This window comes from Haemaphysalis longicornis, unplaced genomic scaffold (assembly GCF_048455015.1).
Source record: "Haemaphysalis longicornis isolate Haplotype H1 unplaced genomic scaffold, Haemaphysalis longicornis Haplotype H1 scaffold_9, whole genome shotgun sequence".
Taxonomy (NCBI): domain Eukaryota; kingdom Metazoa; phylum Arthropoda; class Arachnida; order Ixodida; family Ixodidae; genus Haemaphysalis; species Haemaphysalis longicornis.
In genome coordinates, this window is record NW_027526460.1 from 103,904,446 (window position 1) to 103,927,472 (window position 23,027).

At 47.0% G+C, this 23,027-nt stretch overlaps 1 protein-coding gene across 1 annotated transcript; it reads right to left on the reverse strand.

Moving 5' to 3' along the window:
• Positions 1-20,715: 20,715 nt before the first annotated feature.
• Positions 20,716-21,787, reverse strand: LOC144152809 (structural maintenance of chromosomes flexible hinge domain-containing protein 1-like). Its single transcript, XM_077684273.1, has 3 exons — positions 21,629-21,787; positions 21,130-21,249; positions 20,716-20,923 (listed from the first exon to the last, which is right to left on the reverse strand). The coding sequence occupies exons 2-3, from the start codon at positions 21,196-21,198 to the stop codon at positions 20,756-20,758; spliced, it is 237 nt and encodes a 78-aa protein (XP_077540399.1). The 5' UTR covers positions 21,199-21,249; positions 21,629-21,787; the 3' UTR covers positions 20,716-20,755.
• Between the last annotated feature and the right edge of the window lie 1,240 nt (positions 21,788-23,027).

Below are 23,027 nucleotides of genomic sequence, written 5' to 3' on the forward strand. Positions count from 1 at the left end.
TACAGTCGTTTATAAATCCGGCAGGAAACACTCCGACACCGACTGCCTGTCCCGCGCCCCCGTCGACCCACCAGCACAAGACTCTGATGAAGACAGCGCGTTCTTCGGAATCGTGACGGAGAGCGACCTAGCCGCCCAGCAGCGTGCCGACCCTGACTTACGCGTTATGATCGACTACCTCGAGGGATGCAACGTCACCGTACCTAGAACATTCAAACGCAGCTTACCAGCATTCAGCCTGAGAAACTCCGTCCTCGTGAAGAAGAATTTCAGCCCCGGAACGAGAACGAATTACCTTCTTGTCATCCTCCCAGACCTTCGTGACGACATTTTGGAAGCGTGCAACGACAGCCCATTCTCCGGACATCTCGGCACAGCTCGTACTACTGGAAAAAAAAGGAATACATCCCCCTCGCGAGGGGCACGATCAAATGCACAGCATTTCCGAGGGGGTGCGCCGGCAAGTCGTATGGATTACGTATTGGTTGTTGGTTTTCTTGTTACACGCTGCACGTCATCAAATTTGCGGTGGGCTACAGCGGGGCGTCCCGGCAGCACGAGACGCGACCAGCGCTGCTGGTCTCTCGATCATAGTCTCGATCGCGGGACCTGTGTCGCCATCTTGCGGAGGCGCGTGACAACTTATGGCGGGTCTCTCGATCATAGTCTCGATCGCGGAACCTGTGTCGCCATCTTGCGGAGGCGCGTGACAACTTATGGCGCTTTCGAAACAAACCATAAATGAGTGAAGGATATAAGGCGCTATCGGTGCATCGAAATCCGTGTTGGTTGCGTGGCTCAATCGGTAGTGCGCCCGGCACTTGCCGTTCCGCCCGCGCCGTCATGGGTTCGAATCCGGGCGCCGGAAACTGTTGTTTCTTTTATAGTGTAGTGGCCTGGCTGCGGACTAGGCCGAACGCCGCGTGACATTGTGAGTTACTAAAATGCTATGCATTTAAAATCAAGGCGAGGTACTAGTGGCCTCGCCTTACCTCTGATGTCACCCACTACGTCCGGAGCTGCCGTGACTGTCAACTACGAAAAGCGCCGCCGACGAGACCAGCCGGACATCTGCAGCCAATCGCCGTCCCATCGAGGCCCTTCCAACAGATTGGAGGGGACCTTCTCGTCCCGTTCCCTACGCCACGATCCGAGAACAAGTGGATTGTCGTAGCAACAGACTACATGACGCGCTACGCGGAGACCGCCGCTCTGCCGAGGGAGACTGCACAAGAAGTCGCCAAGTTTTTCATAAGACAAGTTGTGCTGCGACATGGAGCTCCTGAAGTCCTCATCACGGACCGCGGAACGGCCTTTACTGCGGATCTCATGCAAGGAATCTTACGCTACAGTAACACGGATCACCGAAGAACGACAGCGTACTACCCCCAAACGAACGGACTAACGGAACGTTTGAACAAGACGATTGCGGATATGCTTTCCATGTACGTCGACGTTGAACATAAGACTTGGGACGAAGTGCTCCCGTATGTCACGTTTGCGTACAACACGGCTATCCAAGAAACCACGCAGATGACACCGTTCGAGCTCGTCTACGGAAGACTGCCGACTACAATGCTTGACGCCATGCTGCCTCACGTAGAAGACGACGACCTGAACGCCGACGTCCAAGGATGCCTTCAGCGTGCGGAGGAGGCCCGCCAGCTCGCTCGAGTTCGTATAACGGACCAGCAGCTGGTGGATGCCGGCCGCTACAACCTCCGACGCCGAGCCGCGGAGTACCACCCAGGGGATCGTGTGTGGGTTCGGACTCCCATCCGACGACGCGGACTGAGTGAGAAACTTCTGCGACGATATTTCGGACCCTACAAGATTCTACGACGTGTTGGCCAACTTACCTACGAAGTGATCCCCGATGGTGACTCCGGTACATCACGACGACACACGCGGCCCGAAGTCGTCCACGTGGTTCGCTTAAAACCTTTCTACAGACGATGACGAACTTTTATTTTTATTTGTTCGGACTGTCGCTTATGTTAGAATCGGGTCGATGCACTCTTAGAGGGGGGGTAATGCCGCGAACCATGCATTGGGTTTGTTTATTTGTGTTTTTCTTTTACCGCCCGGCTGCGCCGGTCTGTGTTATCTTTGTGCCAAGGGAAGCGCGTGTTCCAGTCTTTCTTTCTGTGCCGCATGTGTTATCTGTTCTGATAGGGAGAGCGTCCCGATCTAACGTGAACAGCCCGGAAGAATCTTCTTGGATCTGCAATGTTCTCGATGCGAATCGACGGTTCGAGAACCACGCGCGCCGAAAGATAAAAAAAGTTCGGGATGTGCCAAGTGCGAACAAGTATCATGCAAGCGGAAGGAAATAAAAAGGAATACATCCCCCTCGCGAGGGGCACGATCAAATGCACAGCATTTCCGAGGGGGTGCGCCGGCAAGTCGTATGGATTACGTATTGGTTGTTGGTTTTCTTGTTACACGCTGCACGTCATCAAATTTGCGGTGGGCTACAGCGGGGCGTCCCGGCAGCACGAGACGCGACCAGCGCTGCTGGTCTCTCGATCATAGTCTCGATCGCGGGACCTGTGTCGCCATCTTGCGGAGGCGCGTGACAACTTATGGCGGGTCTCTCGATCATAGTCTCGATCGCGGAACCTGTGTCGCCATCTTGCGGAGGCGCGTGACAACTTATGGCGCTTTCGAAACAAACCATAAATGAGTGAAGGATATAAGGCGCTATCGGTGCATCGAAATCCGTGTTGGTTGCGTGGCTCAATCGGTAGTGCGCCCGGCACTTGCCGTTCCGCCCGCGCCGTCATGGGTTCGAATCCGGGCGCCGGAAACTGTTGTTTCTTTTATAGTGTAGTGGCCTGGCTGCGGACTAGGCCGAACGCCGCGTGACATTGTGAGTTACTAAAATGCTATGCATTTAAAAGCCGGTAGAGCAGACGCCGGGGTATTCGGTTCTGCGAGTTCGCCGACGCACGTCACTTTGTTGACCGCTGTTTCGCCGCCTCTGTATTCTTTTGAGTTGTTAGAGGAGCACAAGTTCGCTCCAATAAACTTGTTTCTTTTCCAAAACAACTGCGGCGTCCCTGGCTTTGTGACAATATTTAGTTATTTGGAAATGTTTTTCCGATATACACCTATCGCTCAAGTATTCATTTAACCCCGTTTGTGCGCCTGAATGGAGGGAAATACAGGCAGGCCACAATTTTTCCATTTAGCCCAAGAAAGACTATCATCCCTAAAAACGAACGACACGCCTTTCCTCCGTCAGCAAGGCAAGTAGAGTTCGGATTCAGAGACCCACCACACCAGTATTTTTACTCTGGCCCTGGACTGTGCCCGGTGGTTCCCGGCACTTTCAAACGATTTTTCTGTAACTAGCTAGTTGTACACTAGAATAGGTAGAAATTAAAACCTATCCTCTTGTTATTCAGCATGTCTCTCTGACAGCGAAAACAAACTGCTTACTGTCGAAAGGCTTGCGGCATTCGTGGGGTCATCAATTCGTGACACACGCTGCAGAGTACAAGAAACACTACCACTGGAATCGTAACTCCTGAATTGTAGAGCAGTCTTCAATATCTGGCGCCTCTATATATTACCTCAGACTATGCAGGGTGAAAGTGGTACAGATTTCCCTTCCGAGTAAGCGTTTTCGGTTTTATTATATGCGTGTGTTGTTTTATTGTTTCCACATTTCGACCGACTCCCCAGCATCTTCCTGTTTTCACTCTAAAATTATCTTCCTTAAAGCATTTTGTTGGAGCTGTATGTCGGCACAGAACTAGTTCTTCCTCTAGGCTATCTCCGGAAGCGAAGAACCATTCGGGCACCACTTTCATTTAGGCAAAGTGCCCGGGCTCGATATCTGCAATCGATGCCAATATGTAGGGGACCCAGCGCCTCTCCGTTGCGAGCCCGTAAATTCTTTCGGCGTCACTGCAATAACCTCTCCTCCGGTCTTGGATTACGCCCCAGCATGCAGCGGCCATATGGCTCCACATTTCCGGAATGGCCCAGCTGAAGCTTGGTCGTATGCTTATTCCTAGAGCCTTCAGTTGTTTAGCGACTTTGGCCCATCCCTACTAGGAAGGACTGTCTGGAGTTCCCCCCCCCCCATGTGTTTTATGCACTCTGGCCACTTTGACCACGTTACAACTCACAAAAATGGTGTTTGAAAATGGTGCACTTGGATAAAAAGCTATTTGCGCTGAGGTTTTTACCTTGTATTTATTAGAAACGCAAGTGTGCGTATCTAAACTTAGCTCCCGATTTTGTTATATTTTATTTTGTCACTAAAGAGCTGTTTGCCCGGTCTTAAAATATTCCCCGAAGTGAACTGTGTGACCGTTCCCGCAGGGAAAAGGAAGACTGCTGTCATGCTTTGTGCTGCGCACATCCACTTCTTGCGTGTAGTAGGCGCATGGGTCCGAGCATCAAAATCTTCGGGGTGTTAATCCAAGCAGACACTGACGAATACATCCTATAGAAGTACATGAACCACTCTGTCAGTCTAATACCGCATATATATCTCACTATCTGTAACAGAGAAAGCGGTATAAAGAAGCTGGATCAACACCCGGTGATGCAGGATTGCAAACGGCACCTTTTATAAATTTCCCTGCAAACGAGTGATAAAAATACAAGGCATTCCACTCTGCGAAGTCGGACGACTAGTGAAGATGTATTAAGTACAATTCACATGTTAGGTTAGAGAGTGTACTCATGCTCATTTTCAGAATATTTCATAGTAGTGACTGTGCTTCTGTAACTTTCAAATGAAACTTGGAAGAAATAAATTTCAACTCAAGAAGACAAAAAATAGGGTGTCCGTTTCTCTCCCGTATAACTAAATCTATTATCAGCAGACGGAAGTTTTATATCCTCTGCAGTTTCACCTGGAACTTAGCTACGCAATTGTAACAAGTAAACGATACCCGACAAGTTTACAGAGTTTTTTCTAATTCCAATATATATTCTGCTTAGAAAAGCCTGGTAAAACAAGAGCTACAACCATTTTCTCGAAACATACTCCTCCTGTAGATGGTCGTATACAGTCAAACCCGGCTATAACGAACCCGGATAGAGCGAATTATGCTATATATCGAACAAAAATAATTCAGTTACGGAAACACATGGGAAACATATTCCTTATAACGAAGTTCACATCCGATATATCGAACTCTGGGCGCCTAGAATGGTCGCCGAAATGCATGATCTCGAGCGGCGATTGGGATGTGGATTGGCCGCCACCACGGAGCAAGAGCCGCGACTGAGACACTGCGCCTCGCACGGAGCGACGTGACGCCCAATACTTTCGGTAACTGTTTCGGGTGCGCGGGACTCGCGACGGAACCCGAGTCCGGACCAAGACGAGTCCGGACCAAGACAGCAGCATCGGTGAGCGCTAGGAACAGCTCGCCTACGTTACCGATGATGTCGCGACTGAAATCCGTCCGACGCTTATAATAAAGCGCTTTCGGCAGTCGATGTGCTCCGCCAATGCTTCTTAGATTTCTGAGGACGCGGACTCGAACTCGTGCAAACAATGTTTCGTGTAGATTATGCTATGATAGTTGAAGCCGCCAAAACGAAAGTGAAAACAAAAATCAGCTTTTTTTTGTTGCAGCGTGGGCAGTTAAGGCGGAAAGTAGCTTTATTACTTGCAATAAATGGATTATTTTGGTATGGTAACGGCTACTGTACAGGGTTCGTTTCTGCATACGCGGATGGCGGAGTTGGGGAGGGCGCGGGGGCCTCCCGCGGATTGCGATCTCGTAACAATAAGCTCGTTATAGGCGGGTTCGGCTATATCGGACTATTGGATATACCGAACTAATCACGGTGCATCTTGCAGTTCGCTATAAACGGGTTTGACTGTAGTGACAGCTCAAGTGTGTGGCAATAATACAGAGAACGTTAATCCCCTTTCTTCCTAATATTCTTCGTTGCTTTTAATTTGTTATTTTTACTGCCGTCCGCGTTTGTTTAATGCAGGCTGCTTTGGTCACAGAAAAAAATATTTAACTCACTATTCTCGACATGCGAAAGGGGATGACCAGAAATCTGTTTCAGCGTACGACATTAGACTCTGCGAAGGGCGCCCAGACACGTCAATGCGTGCGGGTCCCCATCTCTCTCCTGCCTGCGCTGCATATCTCCTACTTGCCTACCCTGAAACTCTCCCTTGCGCATCTCTCCGGCCTGCCCGCTACGCCCCTGCTTCACCAGGGACTGCTCCTGGCGCCGTATTGCAGGCATACGACTGTTATTAGACCACAACCTCTCGTGAGAACGTTTATTTTTGTTTCCGCGGCACTTTGAGCAACTCTTTTTATTGCGCAAGTACCCCCTTTGGCATAAACTAAATGTAGTCAAGTAGTCCGGTATCCACAAAAAAGTCCAGGGGGGGCCGGTATTGGGGACTGTGCGTCCAGCGGCGAAGGGCAGGAGGTCGAGCGGCGTGGTACCCGAGAGCCCTAGTGTGACAAACTCGTGCTGTCTGGAGACCCTTGCATGTCCCCAGGAGGTGATTCAGGGTCGCTTCAGTGGAAAGGGCTTTACAGAAGGGGCATATTTCTGAGGGAGCATGCGTCCTTCATGACGCCTTTATCGGCTGGCCCTGGACTAGTTTACGCGAATGTATACATCGCTAGCAGCTCAGAGTGCGGGAGGACATTGCATTGAAATTTTGCCTGCATACGTTCGCGTTGGTGCAAATATTTTGAATAGTTGCCTTTTCGTTCGCTTTTTAACCGCGACGCTGCTTAGCAAATCGTTATTTTTGTGTCCGCAGTTAAAATACCAAGCATATGCCCAGTACGCGAACTGAAAGGGACCCAGAAAAGCTTTGTGAAGGTGGCAATCAAATGCATTCAGGTGGTAGAACACATAACGGGACATTTTTGAGCCAAGTGTGAGCCCCATACCTTGTACGAATAATTTGTAAACAATTTTTGAAGGTCGCCTTTCTCAGCCGATGCGCGCGCCGCCGCAGCGAGCCGACCGCGGCTGACGCAACGCCGACCGCGGCTGACGCAACCGCAATCACGGCTGACGCAACGGTGAAGCGCCCCCCTGATTCGCCCGACCGTCGGTCGCCGGCAACGTCACTGCCATTGGCTTCCGGCTGCTCTTCCTCCTTCTTGCGCGATCCCGAGGCAAAGGCGGTTCTGCAGCGATTGACGCGTCGTGCCTAGGCGCAGAAATGTAGTTAGCGGAGAACGGAAGACGAGCGTCGCGATGTCACATGGCTATTCCCAGTGTTTCCAGCTGCTTTGAAAGAAGCAGAGAGGGAGGAGGAATCGATCGGCAAGGGGGGAGGGGTGCACTTAATTGCTTCTGGCGCAGGTAATACTGAATGTAGATCAATAATTCTAACGGCATTGCATCGCTATATTAGTACTAAGCGACAATTAGGGCCTTTTGTAACTTTTACAAAAGGCTTTTCTGGGTCCCTTTAAGGAGATTGGCAAAGATGCCGAGCATACCCACTTGGTGTAATTTTTTCCTTCCTGGGAAATCTCCCCATCTTCCCGTGGGGAACCCCGATGAGGATGCGAAGCATCGTGGCGGTTCCGTGTGGTTCCATTGTGTTGCCGTCATGTTGAGTGATCTGGTTTTTACTAGCGCCAGAGGGAATTCCGCGTCCGGGTCCACACCGGTGGCAAAGGCACGCAAGTGCTGTTGTGTTACGGTGAGCAGGCGGTGGTTCTCGAGGCGCCGAAACTCGTCCATCATGTTCTTGTCGATGTTGTCTCTGTGGTAGAATCGGTAGTCTCCGTCAGCTTTGGTGAGGTAAAGGTTGTTGACATTGGTGCACCGGCTGAGAGCAATGTACACGCCCTCCTCTTCGCAGCTTGGTCTTCTCGTTCTTCTTCTTCTTCTTCGGCGGTTCCCCTAGGGGAAGATGACGACGGTGGTTGAACGCGAACCTATCTCGTGATGGATTCTTTGGTTGGCCAATCCCTAGGGGCATCCTGCCGCAATCAGCATCAGAGGCGCTGCGGACGGGGCTGGTTGAGCTGCAAGGCGCGTGGCGCTTCCCGCCACAACTTTCCCACGGGAAATTCAGCATCCCCCTCTAAAGTATTCCGTTCGTCGTTTCCGTTGACGTTCAGCTTCGCGTGCCTTCGCTGTATCAGTAGCTTCTTGACATAGTTTGAATGAGTCAAGGACATAAGGCGCGTTCGTAGCACTTGCTCCTGTCCCGGAGTTGTAGCGTATTGGGAAGAGCACCGCGTACCTCCCGTTGCGGCCAGAGAGTCGTGTGATCGAAACCGGGCGCCGCTAACTATTTCTTTTTTTTATAGTGTAGTATCAAGGAGCTGTGGGTGTAAGGAGGAGAGTTGCGCATGCGCAGTGAGCGTGTGGACGGCGCCGCCATCAACGACGGAGGACCAGGCGAGCCTAAGAAATGCTCCGCATTTAAAAAAAAGAACTCCAGCATTTGGCGTAATCGTGACAACATTTGCTCAGGACGAGTAATCAAATCTAAAATAAAATTATTTTCAACTTACCATTCACAAAACAGAAATGCGGTGACTGGCGAAGCCAAAAAAGTACAGAGAAGTTTCGGAACACGTACAGGTTTCTTGTTCACAGTGCCTTACCAGACAAACTTTCGTCGAACCCTTGACTTTAATGCTGAAGGAAAAGGTGGCATAAGAGCTGCTAGATGCAGCATGACGAGGTCAACGGGTCCGTAGAAGACACAACTTTCTTATGAAGCGCACTGAACTAGAAGACGACGGAATTATTCCTGCGGTCTTTAGTCCTTTACGCGTGGCTAAGTCACGTGATCACAGTATTTTAAAATGCTGCAAACACTCTCCTTTTCGTAGTCTTTTTTTATTCTCGGCGATTCTGATTAGCTGTTTTCCCTGGAATCTATTCCGGAGAAGTCATTTGACCTTTACCGTAAAGAGCGTGAACAGTGTGAAAGGGTGGTGGGTTAGAGAAAAGGGATCGCCAGTAACAATTATAGGTAAAATGCGGGAGCTGTTCAGGTAATTTGCAGTATTCTAAACTTCAAGGTAGTTATAGTTTTGCGTATACACTAACACAATCTTCTCGTCGCCAAGAAAATGGAGATGGACGAGGAATAATGTGGTTTCCGCTACAACCGAAACCAAAATTCCTAGGAACATCTCATCCTGCATACTTGCTTTGAGGCGCAGGCCTGGCAAATAATACTATAAACTTCTGTCCTCTTCCATGGTATTTGCGTTCCTTTATTTTCATTTTTTTGCGCTTGACGGGCGTTACTTGGACCGAATTCTTTTTTGCTGCACTGCGTTTGCCGAAGCTATGTTCCTTAACCGTACAACAACAATGACGATAGTTTTTGCAGTATTTGGGCTCGTAAGGTGTTCGCCAAAAAACGATTCATTTCAGCAGCACTGTTTTACCTTCAAGTTTGTCCATCCAATGTGTGCAACATGGGGAGTGAAGATGGAATATCAAAGCAATAAGGTCGACAGTTTCAAAACCCCTTTGCCCCCCCCCAGCGCTGGTTGCATCTACATCTGTGAGCTGCTGCATTGAAAGGCAAAGTCTTAAACACAATGCGCAAACCAAACATCCAGAATGTATGACTTGTACCAAAATAAACTATGCCCTGCAGTAAATACTGCACGCTTCTTTTCGCATAGCATGATTGTCTAGACTGTTGAGCACCGCGTATTTGCTACAGGTCCACTACGGTATTAGCGGAGTCATGTGCTGTTTAATGTTTACCAATAAACTCTTCCCTTAATCAAAAAATGTCCGAGTCTAAAAAAAGGCGTGATAAATTTTGTACGCCACTATATCATGCTACAATATACCACAATAGACTCACACAAACCAAATTACCCGCCAGCAGCGAAACTTCATCTGCACATTGTGCCTCAAATTGGCTGCAGCAATAAGCGCGGAACGAAATTATGACAGTTGTTTCCACTCTGCGAACTTTCACGATCAGCTAAACCATCTCTTTAACACGACACATTTGAGAAATAATTTTTAACACAGGTACTTGATTTGTATTGTGAACTAATAGCGACAGATAAATAAAATTTGGATAAAAATAGAGCCTTTGTTTCGACCAGTTGCCATGTATTATGTGGCAGGTAAGTAGTGAATGTAAGTAATTACAGTCGCTTTCTGAAACCGCACTGCTGCCGTTGGTGATCATGTAGCGGTAGCAGCCAATAGTTCTGCAACATTTACAACTTTACTGTGAATAAACTAATCCCTACATGGAAATAAACCCAGGCCTTGTGATGTAGTCGCTTTTGCGGCCAATTTCTGTTATTTGTGTTGCGTTATTTTTGGGAAAAGAAGGATTACAGCTGTTTTCACTAACCAAACTCCTCCGGTAGATGCCCATTTCCGAAAACAGATTGGATTTCTGAAACATTTACACCCTCAATGCAAAATAATTAGGCCAAGTAAAAGAAACCCGGCATGTTAGTTGAGCCGTATTAGAGGCCATTTGTGCCTTAACTTGTAGCGATGTCGTTTTGACAAAACTGGTTACAGCTGATTTCTGTAGCCGTATTACCTCCAAGTACCTATGTATCGACAGCAGACGGAAATTTTTTAAAGGGTATAACTTCAATGGGAGCTAACTGATCATCAAAAGCAAATAAAACTCGAAGCAACGACAGAGGTTTTTAGGAGATAATTGCCATATAATTGCTTCTGGTAAAGCTTACATAAAACAAAAGTCCTGGCCGTTTTCTGCTGAACATTTGTGATAAAGGTGGCTCTGCTGACGGTTTCTCGCTCGCAATAAAATGGTCCAAACCTTAACCATATCAACATTCACTTTAAACTAAGTGCGCAGGAAACAAGGATTACATTGCGGGTACGTACAAATTCTTTCCCTACTACAGGAAAGCGGCTCTGCTGGCTGTTATAGGACAGCAGGATGTCTTCATTTTTTTGGCTGTGCAATGAACCGCAAGGCATCTTCTCCCGGAAGCAGTTTCCCCAAGTTGTCGGCCTCTAGATGCTTTTTACATTCCCCTTCCTGTGTAGTCTTCGTGAGACGCAGACTAATTATTCCTTTCTCTGCATCTCATTCTTTGCTTAGTGCCCTTCCTTAGTGCTTCGTGCAGAGTTGGTTCTCTATAGGCTAGCCCACAGACCTTCTCGCGCGCTCCTAAGCACGTCTGACGCATTTCCGCAGCAATAACGGGCAAAAAATGCCCACGGCGCATCCACCATACCGCATTCAAGGTGCCACATTTGTTGTTTTTAGTTTTTGCTCACACTGCTTGCTTATCCTTTCGCGTTACGGCGTATATATATGCTCATTTATTTTTTTTTTATTTCCGGGCGCTCGATCCGCCCATGCGCCACTAGCTGTCTTTTTCTTCCTTTCCCAGCATTTCGATGTGTTTGAATTTCTTCGTCTTTCCCTGTTGTCTACTCTACTCACCGACCACCGTGTTGTGCGTAGATAGGTTTCCCTGATTGGCCATGTCAAGAGGCTGGCGTACAGAGAAGCGGCACAATTCAAACTTTATTTTGTCTTTTATTGGACTTGGATCTTTGTCTCTTCTTCATTTGTTGTTCACCGTGAGCCTTTTTCTTCAGTCTTCCTGCTTTATTTTTTTAGATGTTACCCGTCCTTGAATAGTTCGCCGGAACGGTTGGAATAATGCCTGACATGAGCAGTTATTTCTGCTGGTCTGCCGCTCCACATTCGCAGATCTAAACGACTGATCTAAACGTGAAAGTTGTTCATTCGCTGATCTAAACATTCGCTGATCTAAACGTGAAAGTGGGTCAAACTTTGTATGGCATTAAAGTATGAAAATATTCGTTTGAAGTTTCTCTGTATTCAGTTGGTATTTCATAGTGTGCCTGCATTATTGTGCATTCAAAAACCCGGTGGCTTTTTTTTCAGCTCCCGCGGAGTTAGAAGCAGCGCTGTGGATAGCTTACATAACGCCGCGGGGGTCACAAAGAGATGCAAAATAATATTCTTCACTTGACTTAAAGTTTTCTTTTGTCTTTCATCGATTTCATGGTGGTGCCCATAAAACGCGAAGGTGAACAGAACATATATGTGCATGGCCGGGCGAAACATCTAGCACAAGAAAGATTTGTTGTCAGCAAATGTAGTGCTTCTAACATAGTGGATGGTAACCAATAAAAGCTAGTCTGCTGCTTATATGATTGACTCGCGTCAATTAAGGTCATACATGCACTCGCATACGGCCGAAGAGGCATCCTGAGTTCACACGGCTGTCTACATACTAAGAGTGGAATGAAATTTACCTGAGTAGTTTAATATGGAAAGACTGTTTTCTTCCACTCCCTCTGTGGGCTACCCAGATTAGTGATGTGGACGCTTTAAAATATCATGCGAAAATGATCGGTTTGGAGAGTGGAAACCGAAAAAAATGTCAGGTAATTTGTGGCACCAAATCGCATGTAGGGACTTTACCTTTTCAAACTAGCGTGAGGACAAACATTTTATTCTGGGCGCACGTGGGCCGCCTCTCGGCATTCCGAAGAATTTGCAGTAAAATATTTCGGGACATATCAGAGCACGCTAAAAATCTCGGTATCTTCCTCCTGCACGTGTTGTACGTAAGCCCTCGTTGTCGCAATGCCCAGCTTAAATTTTACATCTGCCTATGACTGTGCAACGTTATCTTGTTTTGAGAACAATTTCTAGAAATGCTTTCAGCCTCACAAGTAGCTGTCACAGGCCGTCTGCTATTTTACCGAACGTGCACATGTCGCCACCGTAAATGCGACTTAAACCCACGTGTTTTTAAGTTCTTGCCTACGATAAGACTCAGATCCGTCTTTGCATGTGCACCGCACAATTTCAAACGTACAGCATGGCGCCAGCGACGTTCTGAGCAAGGCACGTTTCCGGCAATTTCATTTCGTAGCTTTCCAGGGTGCCTTATGTAAGGGCGGCACATTTGCCAGCATTGAAGCTATTCTCTACGATTGCAGGATAGCACCTCATTTTTTATCGCTATTTTCTTGTGTAGGGTCGCTGCCTCTACCATCCTTCTTGTAGCCAAAAAAAACACAACGCGTATTCGGGAAAAAGGTAACGCTACTGTAGCTAGTGCAGCCATTAATTTCAGTTGAGTTTACCTTACACCATTCGAGCAAACCTTTGCTGCACTGAATATACATGATCGACTTCGAAATTCTAATCGGGAAAAAAGTACTAGAAAAAGAGAGAGAGTAAAAAGCGGGAGGGTTAAAAATATGAAAAGAACGTGTAAGGAAAAGTGGCATGCTGCCGAAAAAGCAATAAGGACAGAAAGTGAAGATGTCAAAGCCAGAGCTATGTTCTCGCGAAGAAACCAATATTAGGAGTCCAGATTGTCCATTTGCATGTATTTTTCATACTCAGAATGAGTTCGCTTGTTCAGGTACGCGATATACTAAACGCGTGGTAAGGCGAACATAGTCAGCTTTTTCTTTAATGCAGTAGCATTAGTTCACTACGTTGGTCTGGAATCCGGGGTCCGTCATGCGTAAAATAGCCGAAAGATAGTAGACAAATTGGCCAGAACAAATTCGCATGCTCAAAGCATACAAACGATTGAAAGTATGCTCAGAATGACGCCACCTTCTTCAATGAAGGTTCTAAAGACAAAGAAAATTAATATTTTGAAACGTGATCGTGATTGTGAAGTTTAACGCGCCGACACAACGCAGGCGATGAGGCACGCCGTAGTGGAAGGCTCCAGATTAACTTTGACCACCTGGGGATCTTTACAGTGCGCCGAAATCTCGTACACACGGGTGCTTTTGCTTTTCGTCTCCACCAGAAAAACGGCCGCCGCGGCCGGGAATCGAACCCGCGTCCTCGTGCTCAGCAGCGCAACGCCTTAGCCACTGAGCCACCGCAGTGAGTAATACCTTGAAAAGTGACTTCTTGGATTGAACACAAGAAATTTCGAACTCCTGGCGATTTTCAACAAGATAATGTCTCTAGCTTATCGGTATTATAAAAAATCTGTGAAACATAAAATTCTGACAGACGGCAGGAACTCCTGCCATTGAGGCGCGTATGTCCTCTACGCTAAAACTGCAACTGGTTGATATTCGGAGTTTCCATTTTTAAAATCAACAAAAAAAAAACATAAAACATTTTCTACAGCGTCACATTTTTCTCGCTATTGTACAAAATGTTGTCGCTATCTATACAAAATTTTGGCCCTCGCACAAGCTGGCAAGTGTTGTAAAGTGGTAAGGAGAACGCGAGCAGTATTGCAAATGTGGTTAGTGGAAATTAGAACCCGCGCAGTGACCCTCATATAAAGGTAAAATCCTGCTTGTTTCCGTAACATTTTGCCCTTGCAGCAAATAAGAGGATTGTGGAAAACGGTTGTCCCTAGAAAACTGTTATTACAGATTTTTACTAATACTAAAATATTTTATAGCTGCTCGCGCTAACTTTTGACAGCATATGACGGGCTAGGTACAGCTTACGGACTAGCCAATGCTCAATAATCGCGTTGCGTCAATGTGATTGTCATCTTTTTATGCTCCCATATTTTAGATCATATGTAAAGATACAACTGCCTTATCCTGCGGATGAAACCTTTTATGTCGAATGCAGATTGTTTTAAGGAGCCTGCTTTGTTTTTGTAATGCATGTCAAGTTTCTTGTTTTAAAATCTGGTGGCTTGAGCAGTACCAATAAAATTGTCTTAGGCTTGATGATGTTGCGCTAAAATGCTACTTGCCAAGCAGAGCCTACGGCAGCATTTCCCAAACAGCAGCGGACTTGTCAGCACAGCTCCTCTCACGTTTGCGGCCTACAGGTAAGGAGCCTGATTAACGCAAGCGTACGGGTTTTATTACCCACCGCAGGCGGCACACTAGCTACCAACACTGCATCAATAGCCGTGTCAGCGTCTGCGCGGAGCGTTGCCGGCGCTTCTCTGGGGGGTTTCGAGGGAAAGCCCTTACGCTTTAGACCTCAGGCAAGGTTTCAGACACCGCTAGATCGAACGATTCGGGATATGAAATGCGGTGACGTCTGCATTGGAAATAAAGAAATCTTTCGATTAGGTTCGTTTCCTCGATAACATTTAGAAAGGCGAGCGTTACATTTATTTGTGCAATGTTGACGGAAGCAGGTTTAGCGGTATGTGCTCCATGTTTTCTCGACCGAAGCGAATGCGGATACGGGTACGCTAGGTTCAACACAAATATCGACGGCGCCTGCTAAGAAGCCTATTTTGGCACCTCAAAAGTGACACAAAAACCTTCGTGTATACTATTGGAAATGTCTCAAGGGCGTGGCCCATAACGTTGGCATAGACCGTAATATTGCTATATTGAGAAACGAACTTTCCTCCCCTGCGACGTAGACCGCACCCCCTTCCATCGAGGCGTTCGATACCCACAAATTTTAAAATATAGGAATTTGAAAGGTAAAAATAGTTAACGATACCAAGCTGCCCATATATAGTTATTGTGATATTGCAACGAAAAATGATGATTAGCAGAAGTTTTACTTTTGGCGCCAATTTGGGTGATTTTGGGAGGTACAGGGCAAATATTTTCTATTTCGCCTCCGCAATAAGTTTCAACAAAGGCACACGAAAATTTCTGAAACCTTGAAGCCTATCTTCTTAGAAAATAACTGAATCGCGGTCGTTGGTGTCACTTTCAGTTTAATGCAACCCGTATCCGTCCGAAGTGCGTTGTTGCCTTTAAAGAAATTATAATAGCATTGAAATCATATTTTCAACCTGCTGTAAGCCTGAACAATACATCAGCGAATATTTTTGATGGGAAACAACAATTTGGTATCGCCAAAAATATTTATTGCTTTTCCGTCAGTACAATCATTCCCTGAATATTTGTTCGTAACAACGCTTATATGTTTTGCTTACGTCTTTGTTCTGGGACTATACGTCTTATGGCGCCCCCAGGAATTGCTCCGAAGTAGTAAAAATATTATTGATAACAATAATGTCCATATTTCAATGTTGTTCGCCACAGAAATAAACTTCTTGCGATGTAGCAAACTGAAGTAATACACAATCTTTTCAAACCCTGTAATTTCAGTTAACTAGGGATAGTGAGCGGATGTTTTTCCTCTACACGTACTTTGATCCTCCAGTGACATTCAACTTAATCGATAGTATAGTACTCTTCATAGTTTTTCATCGCTACTGGATGGCCATTTCCAACACGCAAATCTTTGAGTTTGTTTAATGATATCCTCTTGATGATGCTAATTATCCTAGGGTTTCGTTCGCAAATAACAATCGTTTTAAGTAATTATCCTTCATAAATTAGGGCAATCTCGTTCGGCAACGGCAGCTGTGGTGAGTCAAAATTTAATTAAACGTTTTTTGGTTTGATGGACGGGCTACGTAATTGCAAATGTTCTATGTATAGAACATAAGAGGGAGCAAGGGAGCGCTTGGCCAGTTGCCTCAAATTATGCTTGATTGATTTTGGACAAAAAGGTTCTCCTTATAAAAAACAAACCTACAAAGAAATCTGCATGGCCTTCTGCTCTAGCCCCACCACCAATCATGCATTTCTGTGATAAATGGTAGGTTTTAGTTACCCTGCCAAAATTGATACCGCAAGTTTTCAAACGTTTGAGTAATTAGATTCTCGGTAGTGATGATTTTTTCTGTTTTCCTGCAACCGCTTTTTTTGATTCCTAGTGACGCCATGAAAACGACTGCGTTGTTTCCAGCATGTGGCGCGATTGCTTCCTTGTTTTTCTTTAATAAGACGCCGACTGTTCAAAATTATTGACGCGCGCTGAATAGTGATTTGACGTTGGCTGCCGTACGTAACACTCCGGAAAACTCATCTCGTAAAAACGCAAAATATGGAAAGACTACCTCACAGCAAAAGAACAGAGATATGCACACGCTGAAAAGTATTTTTCCCCTTGAAAGTATAGTTTCGAAAATTGTTTCCCCTGTGTTCAAAACTGGGTCAAACCAACTCCCTCAGCAGAGGTTTCCATGCCTGAGTGTTTCCACCTTGAAAAAAAATATGCCCACGTGGCTGCCTTACAAGGCTGAGTAGAGATATATGGACAGAAAACACCACCACTAACTTCGGTAGGCTTTCGTTGACTACGGCACATGATATTATAAGATATGATGCTGCGTTGGAAGGACGGACACCTAACACGGCAGCAGTTTACATTTACCACTATCAAAGCCACTTTTTGTGATAGTATAAGCATTGGTGTAGCTTCTTCATGCCGTACAATTTTGTCTTTTTGGAAATTTTTCCGCACGAATTTATTTGACAAAATTCTCAACACTCAAGAATATCTCATTAGTTATTATGTGCATAGTTTTTTGATGGAGCTCAACGAGGATGGAACATGAAACCCTAGGGGTGTCAAAGTTTCTGCAAACAATATATCGCAGTGCAAAATATTTCTGAAATACATAATTTCAAATTGAAACATTGAGACATGAAATTTTCCCATTGACATGTTTTATTTATTTTATTTTGAATACCCCCGAGCCAACTGCACTCCAGAGGCAAGTTGGTAAAATACACCACAACAAATGAGAAACCGCAGCTCAAAGAACATAATAAGCGCACGCATCACCTTTGAGAAAAAAACGTTATATAAGTGAATAAGGTTGTCATAATTCTTTTACAATGTAAGAAATGCGGCTAAGGCATGCACGTTGTCAGGTTTAATACAAGAGGTCAGTGACAAATTCAGGTCAATTTTTAGAAAAACTGGCACAACTGATCAAATAAAACAGCAGAACAAGTGGGATTTGCGAGAAGCAAAGTATCTTTACACCGAATAAAAATAATTACGCGATAACGTTATCCACAGCCGAAGGAATCAAATCCGGGTTGCTACTTTTGCGAGATCAGAAGGAAGATGTTTCCACGAAAGCAGTTACCAGTTGATTGTCGACGGCCACCGGAATGTCGGCCGCAAAGTTCGTTCTCATGGAAAAACGTTCAGGTTCGATGGTCGTCATGAAGATCACACTGCTTTGAATTCCGCGTGGGTTTGCTGCGCTTGAACACCTGAAAGGGTCGCACTCCCAGTGCAGAAGCCAACTCCGAATCCAAACCCCATCATGCAAATTTTCCTACCCAGCACACACGTACAACTGCACATCATTATTTCAAAACGTAGGACCCAGATAAGCTTCAGCGGCCAACTGAAGCCTCATACACACTGAAACAGGATTTATTATTGCCTTAGAGGCCCTAAACAGACTAAGCGCTTCTGAACTTCTCCCGTTACCGCTTCATTAGAGCGAGGGTAACGGAATACTACAAGCTGCATCCGTCAAAGCTGCAGGTGTTCAAACTCGTCTGCTTTTTCTCGTCACTTGCGGAATCAAAATCGGGCATAGATGAGCATGCAGGTGACAACTACTGCCGTGTCAATTCTGCACATAAGGGAAGTAGTAAGTGGTTCCTGTTAAAGCCTGCAATCTTGCTTCCCCCTAAACTATTATAAACATGCGTCAACAGACGGCTAACGCTTGGTTCAGAGTGTTGCCGCAAGTGTCGTAAAAACTTTAGAGACTTACGTCATTTCGCGTCTCAGCCAACCGAACTGCGTGACACGCGTTTTTTTTCGTTCAGAGATCATAATATGGCGTTTGCGTAGGTAGGCTGAACATAGCCCAACGAAGGGTTTTCATGCATTACGGTCTTCACAGCATTTTTTTAACGGCAAAGCTGTTTAACAAATCGCAATTTTTTTTTTTTTGTGTGTCCAGAGTTAAAAATACTGAAAAACTGCCGAGCGTGAGCACGTGAGCGAGGGCCTCGCGGCAACCTCTCTCCAGTTTAAAAAGCAGTAGAATGACGAGCGCTCGTGTTTGATTACCCCTCGGCCACCGCCCAGTGTCCCCGGCGCATGCCTGTCAAACTAAGCATACGCACTTAGAAACATTGGTCAAGATTGGCAGAAAAACTCCAGTGTTCGCTGTAATCATGGCAACGTTTGTTCGGAACGAGAAAGGCACGTAATAGTGTACGCCCCTCCAAGGGATGTCCAATGATTATCACTTAAAAAAATAGAGGAAGTTAACACTTCCAGCAACACTGATGGATTAAAGGCCATTGCGGCAGTAAAGAAGAAGGACATCGGCTGCAATCGTGAACTTAAAGATTCGTGATGGTCGGGAAGGTTGCCTACAGCTTAGCTACCTTCAAGTCTTACCGTTACTGTGACCTTCCTTCATTTTTTCTATTGAAATCGCCGTTTTTCGGTGATGTAGCTGGTGTCATCCTTTTTATTTATAAATCTTGTGTGAGTTGCTGTGAGGTGTACTTTGATAATGAGCACAAATTCAGTACTCTTCCGCAGAAAAAGATATACAATGTAGAAGGGGTAATGGGGGCCAACATGACGACGTAAAGTATTTTTATAGACGCTTGGTTTATTGTAACTACACCCTTTGGGAATATAATGAGTTCCGCAAATAAAGAATAAATCGAAGTTGTGAAACTGCGCTGTACAATTAAGGCACTACGATTCTGTGGGAAATGCGAAAGCAGCAATTCTGAGCTAGTCATAGAAAATGCTGTTTTCTCCTGCAATTCGATTGGAACGTCTCTTTTCCACCGTTTTTGCCACGCTAATCATCGACATAATTTTTTACGACTGCTTACTTCCGCAGGTGGCGCCATTTCTATGATTTGTATGCTTCGACCAACCGATTAAAGCCTTTGATGCAAGTGCAACGTGAATGTATTCCGTGTTCTTCTATCCTGTCGACTTTGTTTTATGACGCTCCTTTCCTGAAACCCATCTTCAAAGCGCTGAACAGCGGTGAACAACCGCCGGTCAGTTTTCAGTTTTCGTAGGGACACAACTCTCCCTCGTAGACAGGGCTACGCTAGTCGCCGCCAGGCTGGAGCCGGCGGCCACCCCGACCCCTTAAACCTACTGCAAACAATAAAGTTTTGTTCTCTCTCTCTCTCTCGTCGAGTACGTTTGCCACTGCTTCCAACGGATCGTAATCCGCTGACTGTGTATTTGGCGTACCAACACAGAAACGTGAGCACGTTTCTCTGTCGGAAAAAGAAATAACATTCCTACACTAATAAAAACGAAGAGAAAGAACCGCTCTCACTTGTCCACACGGTTTCTTTTTTGTGTTGACGACACAAGAGTAACTCCACCAAGTAACAAAAAAATCACGCCATATTCACGGAATGAATGATGATAAGTGCGGCGAAGCTCGAGAGGGGGAGATCATCGGTAACCGTAACTCTCCCGTGAAAGTTCGCCCATTACATCATTAAGAAAGACATAAGACTGTGTGCGTACATTGTACAAATCAACTTTTATTTTCGGAGTCAATGCTCCCGGGCCCAGACCTGGTGAAAGACCCCGCGCCATCGAGGACTACCCCGCACCTCCACCACAATTTGTCACGTAGGATGGGACACAACGGTAAAGAAAGAACTTTTATTTAGGGCGAACTTGTGCCCGAACAAGACAAGAGGAAACGAGCAAAGGTCCTTGCGTCTCGTTCGATCTCCGAGAACGACTGCCTGCGTTCGTGGCGTGATCTCTTGCGTGATCTCCCCCTCGCAGTGCACATGCGCTCGTGCCTCCGTTGGCGAACACAGACAAGCTCGCGCTCCCGGTGCCGAGTTTGCGCTGCCGGTTGCAGCCGGTTCTTGCGTGTGCAACGCGGCCCACTCTGCAACATCTCCGAAAGCATGTGGCGGTCACGTACCACGAGACACAAGGGATGGACAGACCCATGGCTTTAGGAGCTTCGCCCCTAAAAAAGACTTGCACAGCACGCACGCATCATACAAAGTAAAGTCGGCCAGCTTGGTGGCATGACAGTGGCATGACGGTAGCCCTCCTGCTCACCTTGTCCATGGTCTCGGTGACGACGACATCGATGTCGCCCCTCATGTGCCAGGACAGGACGGCCGACACGTCGTCCTCTTCCACCCAGGCCAGGTGCCCCACCTGCAAGGCACCTCGCTAGCACCTCCTCCCGCGACCGCACCCCTCGCGGAAAATCGACACACTGCACCCAAGGGCTGGGCCCACAGCACTGGGCCCACTTGGTGCTTGCCTCGGGCCCTGTGCACTGTGGCAGCAGCTCTCGGTCGGTGCCCAGAGCTGCCCAGGGGAAGCAAGGTCCCGATGAGCGAAGAAGAGACTGGCCTCACCTTTCCCAGCACGCCAGGCTCGTCAGGGTAGGGGGCAGGCAGGTAGGCACGGCGGTTCTTGTTGTCCATTATCACCTTCTGTTGCTCACAAATTTTGAGCGCAGAGCCAACATGCTGCTCCTGCAACACGGTCACACGGTAAAGGAACAATTTATCGCGCACTGCTTTCAAACGACCGAGCAAGAGCTCAGGCAAGGGCCGTTCCCAATTCAACGAAGAGGCCTAGTGGCCACCAATGCTGCAAAAAGCTGAGGAGGAAAGCTCGGCTGCATGCACAGGTATTGGTCTGCTTTGCAGTCCTGCTTGCATGCTACTGCGATGTGTTGTTATAGATGGTGCAATTCCTCCGCTTGGCAACACTGAAAACCGCCAGGAAGTGCCCAAGTTGTGGCACTTGTCATCATCTACACCGTTGCCACCCGATTCTCGGCAGTGGCATCAACAGATATGAGCAATCGCAGTGGCATTGCGTGGTGACGCTGTCAATGTGACCACGTACCTCTTTGATGAAGTTACTGTTGAAGCCTATCCTCCTCAGCTCGCCCCTGAACTTGGACTCTTCCGTCTGGGCGTCCCGTATGACCGCTGCAGTTAGACAAGACACACACCGAAGTAAAGGCGCTGTAGTAGGATGGCAAGCTGGGCCAGTTCCTTCAGATTCAGATTAGTGATGAAAAACAGTGCCTTTACGAAACACAGGGACAAGAGAAGAGGGGATGATGCACAGCGCTGTGCGCCGTCCCCCCTTCTTTTGTCTCTGTGTTTCTTAATTAAAAGTGCTGTTCTTCATCATAAGGGCACTGTACGTGGAGATTAATGGTACCGAAATGTTTGCACCGGGATTAGGGTGCCATCCCTGCTCACTGCCGGACTGGCTTGGGTGGAAGTACAGTGTCGGCAGTCGTGCAGTGCAAAATAAGTTACGAAAAGACCTAAGCACTCCTTATGGCATAGCACATGCAAAAGGATTGGCATCCAATTGGTGAACAGGTCCTCTCATCCGTCACCATCATCCTTTACCTTTTGCGTTTTTTTGAGTGCTCCTGGGGTACCGCATTGCTGTCAGCCTCGTTGTAACCGAGTGAAAGAAGCGGACACCGAAGACAGACAGGATAGGGCGGGCAGGACAGCGGAGGAGTGAATGTGTGAGGGGGAGGGTGGCATGCTTAGTGGCGGCACGCTACGAGATAATGCCAGAGAAGAACACGCGCTGTCGTGCTTTTGCTGCTGATGCAATTACTTCCCCAAACACAGCAGCTATGCGAAATCACTGAGAAGACTGCAGTTCACGCTGCACCGAAATTTCGCACCAGAGTATTGTAATCGTCAGTCAATGTTTTTCTTTTCTACGACAATGGCTGAAAGCCTAGGCTGATTATCCTTGCTAGGCCTCCATCAAGTCTTCTGCTAGGTAGCCACACCGTTGCGCCTTACTTTCAGGGCGTCTGGGGCTAAAAATCACTCATAGTACGGCGTCAGGCTGCGGGGACTGGTGGATGTCGTTAGAGTTAGGCCTGCCGTTCGCCAGGCTGACATCACGCCCCCGTCAAGGCAGTGCCATACGGCTGCAGTTTCGAGTGGGTGCAGCACGGTGGCGCTACCTGTTGCTTGCCAAGCCAATCGGACATCTAGTGAAAATGCTACTCACCCGGCTGCTACTTCTGCAGTTATAAGGCAGTTGAACTTATTCCCATTCCATCCTTCCCGCTTGTTCCCTCCCTTTTCAACCCGGCGCAAAATGACCTTCCCCTTTTGCCCTTTTCCATTTCGCCTGTTCCCATTTGAACCCGTTCCCATTTGAACCTTCTCGTTTTTTTCCCTGCCGCTTCAACCCAGTACAAAACGCCCTTCCCGTTTCATATTTTCCCATTTACAGTGATGTGATTGGGTCGAGTCAT

Coding starts and splice junctions, on each gene's coding strand:
- LOC144152809 (XM_077684273.1), bottom strand. CDS start 21,198: ATGGACAACAAGAACCGCCGTGCCTACCTGCCTGCCCCCTACCCTGAC. Junction 20,924..21,129: donor AGCCTGGCGTGCTGGGAAAG/GTGAGGCCAGTC, acceptor GGTGCCTTGCAG/GTGGGGCACCTGGCCTGGGT.